Source organism: Plecotus auritus (assembly GCF_963455305.1).
Source record: "Plecotus auritus genome assembly, chromosome: 1".
Classification (NCBI taxonomy): Eukaryota; Metazoa; Chordata; class Mammalia; order Chiroptera; family Vespertilionidae; genus Plecotus; species Plecotus auritus.
The window spans coordinates 206,330,835-206,345,018 of NC_137770.1; the positions used below are offsets into that span (position 1 = coordinate 206,330,835).

Here is a 14,184-nt window from a genome sequence, read left to right on the forward strand (position 1 = left end):
TTTGTCCATAAAAAAAGTGTCATGCTTGTTTGCAAACATTCACTTTAATTGCTTTCCCCCTTTTTCTGAAATATGGGAGGTGTTTTAGGTCCCTATCATATTTCTCAAATAATATTTTTGTTATTGACATTACAACCTACACTGTCATAAATAATCTGACTTTTAAAACTAGGTGATGCTATCTATAAAGTCTTACAGGATGAATACCAGGAGCCCATCTCCCTAAAAAGTAATAATTTTTTTCTTTCCAAATGTATATTATTAAATGTCCATGAGATTTCTGATCAGTTCATGCTTTAGAGTATAAAGTCTTTCTTCTAAGCTCAGTAAATTTGGGTTGAATTTATAGAACAAATTTACCCACAAAGAGATATTTTTACATGAGGTTTCTATCCAATTCCTGTTCATTAGACCTTGGATGAGCAGTAGCAAATATCTACCTCTCAACCATTACTGTAAGAAGAGAGTCTACAAAATTAGAGGGTAGGCAGAAAAAAATATATAGACAAAGAGAGAAGGAACAAAGTTTTATAAGTAGAACTATAGGGAACATGGCAGAGACATAAAGAACTTGCGGTAGAGCAAGATTAAGCAATTAAGATTTTGCTTTGATGGATAAGGCATCTGCTCTTGTGGTAGGAGCTGAGAGGTGCCAGTGAAGCAAAGCTAGTCCTGGATATCTGCTAGAATTCAGTTCTTCCCATTCTTTACAGTAAGATAACTCCCTCAATGAATTTCTGTAAGTGAAAGGAGAAATCAGATAGAATCAGAGGGATTCCTGGAATCACAGGCTGATTATAGAGAGTGTGGGCCTCCTTCTGATTTGACCAGGGCTACTGTTTGCAGCAAGTACAATGCCTTTTGGCTCTATTAGCTGTACATTTTTTTAAAAATGTGGTTAATCCTCACCTGAGGATATTTTTCTATTGATTTTTAGAGAGAGTGGAAAGGAGGAGAGAGAGAGAGAGAGAGAGAGAGAGAGAGAGAGAGAGAGAGAGAGAGAGAGAGAGAGATGTGAAAGAGAGATTGGTTGCCTCCCACACCTTGACCATGGTGGGGAATGAACCTGCAACCCAGGTGAATGCCCTGGGCAGGGAATGGAACCCTCCACCCTTCAGTTCCCTGGCTAATACTCTAACCACAGAGAAGCACCATCCAGGGATATTAACTGTAAATTTATTGACATACTTCTATTGTGTTTGATTAAAAGCTGATGACTGGACCCCAGGTGTCCCTACTATCTGTCTGCTTAGCTTCATACCTGGGTACTTCTGAATTCCTGAAATGGGGCAAATGAAAGGGTGATGTCTGGTACAACAGGACATTCCAGGATATTCTAGCATATGGCATGTGTAACTTCTGTCACATAATTAACTGTGCCAAAGCAGTTATCAAATATGTTAGCTATTCCCCTTGGGGAATATATGTTAATTCTGGACTTTTGAAAGAAAAGGGACTTCAATACTAACAAAAGACTGAATTGGGCTCTGGTAAGTAAGAATGGGACTTAATGGACCCAAAGCAGAATTTTTGTCTTAGAGTTTGTGTGAAGTCCATTAAGACGGGTGTGACAATATCATTAAAATAAAGTTAAATTGGATGCATTTCTCTATTCCTGAACTTAGATTACATATATACCAAGAAAAAAACACCACATTTATAGTCTTTTCTACTCTTGTGCTGTCAGAGTCATTTACAAATGCAATATGAATCTTTTCTTTTAAAAAAACAACCCACAAAGATATTGAATTTCCAGTCAGTTTTAAAATCAGTTTTCCCCAACTCATCCCCTGTCACTTCCTGATTTACAAAGAAAAAATCCAGAGCTCTTCAAAAAAATCAAATATATGGCTCTATTTGAACTTGATGGGTTCTTTCATGACAAGATCCCTTGGCACATGCTGCCTCTTCTTCCTGGAATATCTATCACCTTTTATTATATCAGTGACCCTTTCAGTCTTCAAAGTTCATATAGAATGACATCTTCAGTGCATATTCTCTGCATATATAATGTTTCACCCAATGTAGGCATCTACAATTATTTGACAAATGACTTATTTTAGACGAACTTACTTTTATAACTTTTCTAAACTTTAAAAAGGGAGGAGAAAAAAATGTGTCTGCCTTTATAATATACTTGTCATATTCCATGAAAAGAATATTGCCCATAAAATATTTTAAAAGAAGATAATTACCTGAGTGAGGTACAAGACTAATCTACCTCAGTATTCTAAACAGTGAGTTTTAAGTGACTTTGGAGTGAAAAACCCTTTTACTTCCTAGTCATTCCTTATTTATAAGGTAATTGTGTTACTGTCTACATCTCTTTACACTTCTGGATGATGGTGAATGGATACGCATGCAATTTCCATTTCTGTGATTTGAATTAATCACTTCTCAAGTAAAGTACAGATGTCCTTCTGGAGAATGCCATTAAGTTAATTATAATGCATTTCATGATTGTACAGGCCTTGTTTTCTCTTCATAATGCATAAAAGTTAATAGATGTATATGATAGTAATTTTCCTGTCATAAACTCTCCTTTTACTAATCTCAAAATAGTTTAAATTAACACTTAAAATTTATGTAGTATACTTTTATTGAAGAGTAAAGGGGCATGTTCTAAAATAGAATGAGGTTAATGAGAAGTGATAAAACTAACAACCGTATTTTAAGTATTTTCTCCTTTAACAAGGATTTTTTTATCTTGTATTTTTCTCCTGTATCACAGACTTATTATAAGCAAAGTACCATCATTTTATGGGAGATAAAGTATTATTTATTCTCCTAGCCAACTAACATATAGCAAGGAAGTTAACCCACAGGTTTGATTAAGTTTATAAAATAACTAAAGGCCCGGTGCATGAAATTCATGCACAGGGGTGTGTGTCCCATAGCCCAGCCTGCACCCTCTCCAATGTGGGACCCCCTACCAGGATCAGGCCTAAACGGGCAGTCAGACATCCCTCTCACAATCCAGGACTGCTAGCTCCCAACTGCTCGCCTGCCTGCCTTCCTGATTGCCCCTAACCACTTCTGCCTACCAGCCTGATCACCCCCTAACCACTGCCCTGCCAGCCTGATTGATGACTAACTGCTCCCCTGCCAGCCGGTTTGCCCCTAACTGCCCTCCCCTGCAGGCCTGGTCACCCCTAACTGCCTTCCCCCACAGGCCTGGTCTCCCCCAACTGCTCTTTCCTGCAGGTCTGGTCGCCTCCAACTTCCCTCTTCTGCTGGCCTGGTCACCCCTAACTGCACTCCCCTGCAAGCTTGATTACCCCCAACTGCCCTCCCCTGCTGGCCTGATCGCCCACAACTACCCTCCTTTGCAGGCCTGGTCCCTCCCAACTGCCCTCCCCTGCTGGCCATCTTGTGGTGGCCATCTTGTGTCCACATGGGGGCAGCCATCTTTGTCCACATGGGGGCAGCCATCTTGTGTGTTGGAGTGATGGTCAATTTGCATATTACTCTTTTATTAGATAGGATAGAGGCCTGGTGCATGGGTGGGGGCCAGCTGGTTTGCCCTGAAGGGTGTCCTGGATCAGGGTGGGGGTTCCCTTGGAGTGTGGGGTGGCCTGAGTGAGGGTCCTGTGTTGGTTTGCAGGCTGGCCATGCCCCCCAGTGACCCAAGCAGAGGCCCTGGTATCTGGGATTTATTTATCTTCTATAATTGAAACTTTGTAGTCTTGAGCAGAGCCAAGCCTCCTGCTTGCTCTGTGGCCCCAGCCATTTTTGTTGGGATTTATTTGTCTTCTATAATTGAAACTTTGTAGCCTTCAGTGGAGGCCTAGGTCGGCCAGGGTGTGTGGAAAGCTTGGCTTCCTCCATTACTGGGGAAACCCAAGCCTCTTGCTCGTTCCGTGGCCGCAGCCATCTTGGTTGGGTTAATTTGCATACTCGCTCCTGATTGGCTGATGGGCGTGGCATGTTGGTGTAGCGGAGTGATGGTTAATTTGCATATTACTCTTTTTTTAAGATAGGATAATGCACAGCAAACTCTAAGTTGTAGGTGCTATTTTAAGTTCCTTGGAAAATTATTTGACTTGCATGCTAACAAAAACTCTATGAGCAGGTGCCATTAATATACTAATTTTACTGATGAGAAAACTGAAACACAGAGATAGGAATTGATATGCCCAAGATCACATAATAGTGATTGATATGGGATTCTGAGCCCAGCAGTGTCTGCCCAGCATCTGCTCAGATAATCTCAAGGCTGTGCTTCTATATCAGATATAAAAGGACCCCTTCCATCAGAAATGATGATTGCAAGAGAAGTTTCTGGATAGCAAGAGGAATTAGAACAGCATTTTGAAGAATAAAAATCATTGGATTGATAGAGATTATAAGTGTGTGACAGAGGGAAAAGGGAGGCAGCCATAAAGTAATGAGTTACAAGAACATAGAAATGAAAATACATCATATACTGAAGGGATCAGATAAAGCAGCAGCTAGACTGGATCAGAGATTTTATTGAGAATTTTAAAAAGATGAATACGTTCACAGTGCTTTGCTGGATATTAATTTTTGGTACATTATATAATTACATCTATTAAAATGATATTTATTAATCAACTTATTGTCTACGTAAATTGATTTTTATATTGACAATTAACTATATCAATCTGTTATTATTCTTGTGATCCTGACCCCACCATTTTACTAAGATATCACAGTGTCAGGAATTTACTTCCTACACAGAGGACTTTAAAAAATAAGTGTATAGCCATAACCGGTTTGGCTCAGTGGATAGAGCATAAGTCTGTGGACTGAAGGGTCCCAGGTTCGATTCCAGTCAAGGGCATGTACCTTGGTTGTAGGCACATCCCAGTGGGGGGTGTGCAGGAGGCAGCTGATCGATGTTTCTCTCTCATCGATGTTTCTAACTCTCTATCCCTCTCCCTTCCTCTCTGTGGAGAATCAATAAAATATATTTTAAAAAAGTGTATATACTTTGGACACTAATAAAAACTTCCAGGTAAGCTTTTCCTAGATAAGAATACTAAATAGAAAAACAGCAGCTCATCCATTGTTTTCTTTTCAGGTAAACCAGTGATGATAGTGACAGAGTATATGGAAAATGGCTCTTTAGACACATTTTTAAAGGTAAGATTTGAGGGAAATTTAATTATTCAGTGTTATTTATATATTGATAATGACATTGAAGTTAAAATTGAGCCACTTTAAAGCTGAATTTTAAAATAGATAGAAATACCTGGAGTGAGAATAATTACACTCCAAAAAGTTAACTTTGGTTTGAATATTTTTCTTTTCAGAAAACTTATACAAATTCAAATTATGTGTGTTTACAGTTTTACATAATTATATGCTATTTTGCCTAAAAAAATGAAAGAAAGAGGAAAGAAAGGGAGGAAAGAAGGAAGAAAAGAGAAGGGTGGAAGGAAGGAAGGAGGGAGAGAGGGAGGGAGGAGGGAGGGAGAGAAGGAGGAAGGGAGAAGGGAGGGAGGGAAGGGAAAAAAAAACCAGAAAGTAGAAAAAGAAGCTTGAACAAATATCTAACTTTCTCAAAGTTCATATTATCAGGCAGAGCTAGGAAAAACCGTCTCAAAGCTCCATGCTCCTTATTTACAGTAAGGGTTAAATAGGCTTATAACCCATCTGAGGCCGCTTGTGCCCTCAGAGTCCTCATGTGGTAATAGATGATACTGATCCTATATTGTTCAGTCTGTGAGACTCAAAAAAAAATTTTTTTTAATGTGTAAGTTCTTCAAGTTTTAAATGATGTAACACATCTGCAGGCCTGCTTAAATCTGTAGACTGGCAGTTTTTCATCTTCCTCAATGATTATTGCTATGGATTAGGAAAGGTGATGGGAAATGGCATTAATGACAATTATAAGAGGGGCCTGAGCATTGAATATGACATCAGCCCACTGACAAGGGGGCTGCTGTCATATTCCCTTACGCTCTCCAGATTCTGTTGCCAAATTTCTCATACATGTCTTCTAGTTCCCTGGTCTCATAAAGTCACATCATCATCTTCTTTTTTAAAAATAATCATTAGGTGAGCCTTTTTCTGTGTGTGTGCAGTAAATTGAGTGCCCCTGAAAAAGACTGCAAGCTTCCAAGAAATGTAAATATCTTCCAGGTCATTCCTCAGCCATTCCCCTCCCATCTGCTGTTGAAGAATCTTCCTCCATCTCCCCTGGCCATTTCTTTACAACAATATGCCTATCGAGCTAGCTTCCTCTAAAGCACCTCAAAGATGTGCAGTGTTAACCCTAGGCGAGCAACAGGCTGCAGTAATGAACACACTCCTTTGATGACTGAAAGTAAAAGAATTGCAATGCAGAGAAGGGCAATTAAATGGGACTTTCCATAAGGGCTTTCAAAACCTTGATCGGCTTTGACCAAGGAAAGAAGTGATAAATATTACCAACTTAACTACGTATTTCCCAACTTATTTTGTTCTCCTTTACATAAAATATGCATATGAATTTGGGGGTAGTATTAATTTGGGATTGAATGAAAACCCTTTCATATTTCCCCCCAGTGATTGGTGTTGCTGGACTAATATTGCTACATCGTCTTTACAGAAAAATGATGGGCAATTCACTGTGATTCAGCTGGTTGGCATGCTGAGAGGCATTGCTGCTGGGATGAAGTACCTTTCCGACATGGGCTACGTGCATAGAGACCTCGCTGCTAGAAACATCTTAATCAACAGTAACCTTGTGTGTAAAGTGTCTGACTTTGGACTTTCCAGGGTACTGGAAGATGATCCTGAGGCAGCCTACACTACAAGGGTAAGTTCTAACAGAATGCATTTTTGACTCCCTAGACTAGAGGCATTTAATATTTAAAGATTTTAAAGGAAATAGCAAAAAGGGCATTTCTCCAACATAGGAAAAGGGAGAGATAAAAGGAGAGGGTAGGGGAATAAAAAATCCAGATGACACTCCTTGTTAGATATCAGAAAATTCATGTATTAAACTCAGATAAAAAAGTATTTACCTAATGAGTCTCAATACTTTACTTTTTTCCTACCGATACTGAAAATAAAAAAGTTCAAATTTAGAATGTATACAACAATGTAAAAATCATATAAAATTTTAAATGTAAAAAATAGAGAATATCCTATATTAAAAACAATAAATATGTTATCTATACATGTATAATAAATATGAATATATACATGTATAGCATTATGGGGTAGCTTAAACTCTTACACTATCTTCTTTTGTAAAACAAATGCAGAAATATCTAAACCTATGTTTTAAGGATTCACATGGTATAGAATAAAAGTGCTATTCCTTCAAAAACTTTTGATTTCTTTTTTACATACTATGTAAATTGTTAAGCCCATATCTTTGGAAAATTGGTCACTAACATATTGTAATTAGCATAAATCAACACCCTTTTCCAGCAATGTAATTGATTCCTGAATTGATATGTTATATAATCGATAAGTCTCTCTGTGTAATATTGTGAGTATTGGTACAATGAAATTTTGGGGGCAATCTATGTATTGCACTTCTACAGTTTGAAACCCTTATGATAAACTACATTTGTTTACTTCTAAATCTTTAAAGTGTCATCAAGTTCAAGATTTAAACTTCTTGTGAAGACAGGAATTTATCAGTGCATCTTTTTCACTCTACAATTTGGTTAACTTTGATTTCCATACAAAGGAACACTTTTGTCATCCCTTATTTTTATGGTAGATGTGTTACACATTTCCTTAAGTCACCTTTTTAAAAATTATTTGTACTCATAGCCTAACAATAAATCTAGTCATATATTATAAGGCTTTCTTTTTCAATGTTGTTTTATGTATCAGATTCTTAGAGACTGTATTATGCTGAAGATCACGTGCAAATTATATAATTAAATGGAGTCTTTTAAAATGGTCAGCTTGACAAATCAATAAATTAATTGATGGGATATCACTTCCTCTTTTTCTAGACTTAATTATCTTTGTCATTATTTGCATTAAATGAAACCTCATTCAAGAATCCTCTTGGAATTAGTGTTACACTTAATAAACTTGGCCTAAACAAGATTGAGGTTATAGGAAAATCCATTCCCAGTATGACTGCTTGATGACTTAGTTAAATGCATAGAGTAGATTGTCAATGTGTCATGCTGGGGGAAAGGGAGGGCGAGGGAGAGCAGAGATCCTGAGACCCTCAAGAATTATTCCTACGAAATGAGTCATATTGGCAGCTTGTGGGGAATGCATGTACTGAGAGGTCCAGAGATAAAGGAGCACCAGATAATATTGATGACAAATGTGATGGTCAGAGGATCAAGAGAAACATTCTAGGCTGAAGTTTAAAGCAATCCACAAACCGTAATTTTAAGAGGAATTATAATAATAATATATTATGGAATGTTGCAACACAACTTGCCAGAGCTAATTGTGTGACCACACCTATGAATATTTAATTAACCAAAGTATGTTTTGGGAAAGTCTTCTTAAAGTGGTGTTACCATATTTCCAAGGAGCAAATAACTCAAACTTATTTTGAATAATTCAAATAAACTGCAACTCAGCAGTTTCAAGCATTACATAACATTATTATTTTCTCATATGTCTTGAAACTTTGGTTCATAAAGAGCAGTTTAAGTTACATTTTTCTGGTATTTGAAATACATTATTCCCTTCTTGCAAAATGGGCAAGCATATGCTGGTCATTTTATGAGAAAATATCCAAAACCTCTCTCTCTCTCTCTCTCAATCCACCATATTTATTTATTGATTGATTGCTTTTTGCTTATAAATAAAATGTTGGTTGCTTGGGGTTGCCTGCTTTTAAAAATCATGAGGAAAAATGTTCACCCTTAAAGGGGCAGGTTAAGTGTTTATTTTGTGAACTAAGTGAAAACCTACCAAAGCATTGTTTTTGCCATGTTAAAAGAATCCAATACATATTAACGTTGTAAGTTTTTCCCCATCATCTAATCTTAATAATTTTTAAAATGGTCGAATTAAATAAATAAAAAAACTATTTCTTAGGTTAAAATGAAAAAGCCTATCCAAACAAATAAAAATATGCCAACAGAAAATGAAAGAAATCAAGTCTAAAAGAAATTGCATGATATTAGGAAAAAGTATAACTAAGCTTTTAATATATCTGATTTTCATGCTTGTCTTATTAGCTGTTAAACTTCTCTGTCTTGCATTCAGCAACTGAGATGTTCCACTTACAATTCTCATATTAAAGAAGATAAAAAGCACCCGGGAATCTGAGTCCTTTACTCAGCTTGAAAATCATGAAAGCTACCTTATTGATTTGCTTGACTGCTTGCTTTCCCCACTGAGAGCTGCCATTCTGATACTGTAATTGAGATGTGGGTCCTGTGTGTTCCAGTAGTCAAACAGAATTTAAACCAAAAACCTTCCAGACAGCCAATTAGCAGTCTACAAGTGCTTATGGACCGATATGTGAAAAGAGACTGCATGATGTCAGATTCACTTAAAAATGCTACATCTCTTTCTAGATCTTTTCAACGAAGCAGCAATATCCCTAGGTACATTTGAAGTGTGTGAGGATTTTTTAAAAATTCTTTTTTAATTGCAGGGAGGCAAAATCCCAATAAGATGGACTGCCCCGGAAGCTATAGCTTTCAGAAAGTTTACCTCTGCTAGTGATGTCTGGAGCTATGGAATCGTCATGTGGGAGGTTGTGTCTTATGGAGAGAGACCCTATTGGGAGATGACCAACCAAGATGTAAGTATGGAGCTATGCCCACTCAAGTTTGAGATGAAATGCTTAGCTCTCTGTGTCAGGAGACTTATAATAGTTTTCATTTCTGAACATGACAGTTGCTTAAAAAAAAGAGATACTTTGCTTACCCTCTGATCTACTTTGTTGTTAAAATATCCTTTATGCAGAAACTCAAAATGAGTTAGCACAAAGGAAAGTAAGTCACTATTATATAAAAGCTCAGTCCCTTGCCAGACAGTTTTAGCTGTATTGTGGTGCTATTCCACTCATTTAATGTCAGTATCATTTTCAAAGATAAAGAAAGAGCCATCAAAGAATGGGTACTGACAGGCAAGGTTTTATGATTTGCATTTGATGGAGGCAGCTAATGCTCTAGTGCAAAAGGATGAATGATATTGACTTCATCCTGGATGCTCTTAGAGGATAAAAGAGGAACAATCTACATTTTTAAAATTAAAACATGTAGGAAGAGTTGTATTGTCTATATAATTTAGGGGGAAAATAGGCTTTCCCCACATGGAAAAAATAATTCATGCTTAGAATTATAGAATCCTAGCATTAAAGGAACCATGAAAAAAACTTCAAGTTCAGAATGCTTATAACATGATACCTCACACATGGTTTTTTTAGTCTTTGCTTTTATAATTTTCCATTGTTACTATTCCAGACAGCCTTTTCCATTTTGGATCACCTTTAAATTTGATGTATTTTCTGTCTAATGAAAATAACAATTATAAAAGCAGCTAACATTTTTTGAGGTCTTACTATGTGCCATATACTGCTTTAAGTGCTTTACCAACTAATATCTTATTACTTGTTTATAAAACCAGTATATTGAAGTCTTACCTCAACAGCTTGCTTTAAAACATTCTTCTGTAATTATTTCTTTCATCCTTACTCTATAAACTCTCCCTCTCTTATGCCTTCTGAAGTTATTAGTCAGGTACTATCTTTCAAGCTTAATTTTGAAGCAAGTCTTATGCCGGTGATTAAGACCCACTTTCAGATATAAAAATTCAAGTCCAGTCTAAATGAAAGTCAATACCATTTCAAAGTGTTTTCCAGTGTGACCCTCAGAACCTACATTGTAAAGGAAGAATGTTCAGATTTTTGCTCGCCCTCCTCCTCTGCCAAAGTCCATGTCTGAACTTTTCAGGATCTTCCTAGATAGAGAGGTAGAAGGGAAGGGGCGATGATGTTTTTCCAATGTTGGGCTGTTGATGCCTCCTGCTCGGCAGTAACCCAGACATTGTTCTTTGTTGAGATTCATGTCTGAGCTCTTCCAAAGGCCCTTGATGAGGACCTCCTCTCTGCAAGGTTCTTAGAGAGGATGTACTGAGCTCCTAGTTCCTCTCACTTGCACCAGTTCCACACTGCACAGTCTTTCACTGCACCATACACACGTCTACTAAACCTGATGAATGTTGGATCCTGGACCAGTGCTTCCTGTTTTGGATACTACTGAAGGCTTTCTCAGCCAGCCTGCCTTCTGCAAATTTCCTCAGGGGAGAAGCTAGGGTCACACTTCAGCTTTCCCAAAGATTACAGTTGACCTTTCAACAATGCAGTCCTAAGGGGCCAAATCCCAGAGAGTTAAAAATCTGGATAGAACTTTTGACTGCTCCAAAACATAACAACTCACAGCTTACCATTGACTGGAATCCTTATGGATAACATAGTCAATTAACACATATTTTGCATGTTATAGGTATTATGTGCTGTAGTCTTATAACAAAATAAGCTACAAAAAAGAAAATGTTATTAAGAAAGTCATAAGGAAGAGAATATACAATGACAGTACTTATTGAGGAAAATTTGAGTGTAAGTGGACTCATGCAATTCAAGCCCGTGTCGTTCAAAGGTCAACTGTATTTCGTAGCATTCTTCTCTGACAGCAATAGTAAAATGGGCTGATAGATTCCTGCCTCTTGATAAGTATACGAGACATCTAAAATTGCTTCTGCAGTCATCAAAATTTGCTACAATCATTTTTTTTGTTTTTTGGGGTTTTTTGTGTTCTATACTCACTTGATTTAAGGAGGAGCTGCTGACATTTATTTCTCTAAGTTTAGGAGAACCAGTATCTATTGTGCTCAGCTTTCTGATATTAAGGGCAGGACTATGATAAAAGTATCATTGAACTCTCAGTATATATTTAACAACTATCAGAGAGTTAGTATTAGTCCTGTTTTGCAGTCAAGGAACTAAGACTTAGAGAGATTAGATAACTTTCTTAAGGTCAAAAATAATAATAAATGTTATACCATAAATTGAACCTGGTTCTCCACATTTTGTGTACCTAACCATCACTCTGTCTCCATTAAATCAATGTCTGCTTCCTCTCTTTCATTTCCAACCAGTGATCCTAGATCACCCTTCAATTGAATATAACATATTCAATCAATATTTAATAATTATTCTGGATTTAGACAAAGATTAGATCTATTTGCTACTTTCTGTTCTCCAGATAAATGCCAAATGCTAACTTGAGCTACAAAATACTTAGTTGTTTTGCTTCTATCTTCTTTCAAGTCTCATTTCAATGCCATTATTTTGTTTAAATTTTGTGAAAGTATTTTATTCTGTCTGCCAGCAAGCTTGGTCCTTTCATTCAAGGAAAACATTTGTCCCTTATTTGTTTATTAGTGATGTCTCACAATTCTGATATTTTTAATTCCAATTGTGTCACTCAGAATTATTTGTACTTCCCTACCTGTTGCATAAAATTTGTAGCATTGTCACCCACATTATTGACAATTATACCTGAGCTAGTTGTATCTCTCACAAATAAAATTATAGACCAAAGTAAAACAAGATGCTAGGTGAATGCTCAGAAGATTTTGCTGATTTTCACTGGGCTCGTTCAAGTCCCTTGGAGTTGGCTGGTGTATACTTGCACTCCACAGGGCCTCCGTCTTCCGCTGAAGACCTGCAGGCGAGACTAGATGTGAACTAATTTGTCAAATGACTGAAGGGCAAGAATAAGCCCATTTGCTCCTCAGCCTAAAACATATCTGCTAAAATCCCATTGGCCAGTCCCATAATCAGAGTATGTTACATTACACTGTTCACTGTGAATGGACAGTATAAAGTTACATGGAGAAGGACATAAAAACAAGGAGGTGTGAAGGATTTGGGACATATTTTTTTCCGGATTTCAGCCATTTGAGAGTCTTGATACTTTTCCAGATAATTTGATTTCAAATAATTTAAAAAAAAACAACAACAACAAGGAAATGCTGTTGTAATAGTTTCAGGAAGTTATAAAAATAAAAACTAATATTTTGACTCTGGATGGGTTTTCTGAGCATCTAAATAAGGTTTACAGAAAAATGATTTTACAGTTACAGATCTTTCTAAAATGCCTGCCTTTAAAAGAGTTCCAAATACATGCTCTGTATTTCATCAGCAAGTTCATATCCATAGTGGCATTTAGTTTTTAGATATAGCACTAAGTTTGATATGCCTCGATTTATATCTAAATGTGTGTCCGGAAACATGACAGATCTACTCTATTTGAAAATCGTGATTACTTAATATCTCTTTGGGGGGAAATATCAGAGAACAAAGTAGAAGTACTGATTTGGCAGTTTTGAATGATATATTCCATAATCTCTACAGGCCAGATACTATCTGATTCAAAAAGGGCTTTGCCACCATGAAAATGTTACATTACCCAGACATGGAGAATCATCTACATCCATCAAAGAAGACCTCTGGCTGTGTCAGAGGCAGAGGGGAATGCTGCAGTGAGTTTCTTTTGATTTAGGGTTGCCTCTGTCATCACAGAGAAAAATCATAGTGATGCATAATAAAAATAAACCAGAATGGCTAGGATGATTTAGGTAAATACCATACCATGAACTCTCATTCAAGCTTGGGAAGTAAGATAATATCCTATAGTCAGTAGAAGCTTCTTTGCTGATCACAAACATTTTAAATGTCAACATTTTTCAGAACTTCAAACAAAATCCAAAATAAAAAGAGATTTCATTGCATTGCATTTTTATATTCAGTGACAGTTTTGTTCTCTTGTATTTATTGTAAAATATTTGACTATATAGATTATATTAAGCACATACATTACAAAGAGCTTTAATAACTCATTAAATTATCTGTTTTTCAATCTTCTCATGTTAGAATTACTTGTGCCTTTTTTGAGGGGAGATGTCGTTTTCTATTACTATTTCTGTTGGCTTCGATCTTACCTATAAGGCAGCAAGAATATTTGACTCCAAAAGAATATCAACCCACTTTGTATGGGCTATGCCTCTCTTCTTTCTCTTCTTTGTTTAAATTTTCAGTGCTACACAAGAAGTAGATATAGATGTAGATATAGATATACTTATATAAATATATGTGATTCTTCTTATATTGTTGGAATAGTTTATGGTAAAGCAAAGAGAATATTTTATGGTAACACACAGCATGTTACAATTAGCTAAAGTATGAGGACTTTAGTTCTCATCCAAATACTGTACATTTCCAAGATT

General features: G+C 36.6%; 1 protein-coding gene across 15 annotated transcripts in view; it reads left to right on the forward strand.

The window, feature by feature from the left end:
* Positions 1–14,184, forward strand: part of EPHA5 (EPH receptor A5) — a 355,448-nt gene that overhangs the window by 319,590 nt on the left and 21,674 nt on the right. For all 15 annotated transcript variants that reach the window (XM_080661231.1, XM_080661239.1, XM_080661238.1 and 12 more), the window contains 3 exons: positions 5,045–5,106; positions 6,557–6,766; positions 9,545–9,694. In XM_080661231.1, the coding sequence (XP_080517357.1) occupies positions 5,045–5,106; positions 6,557–6,766; positions 9,545–9,694 (422 nt within the window). The remainder of the gene's footprint in view (positions 1–5,044; positions 5,107–6,556; positions 6,767–9,544; positions 9,695–14,184) is intronic.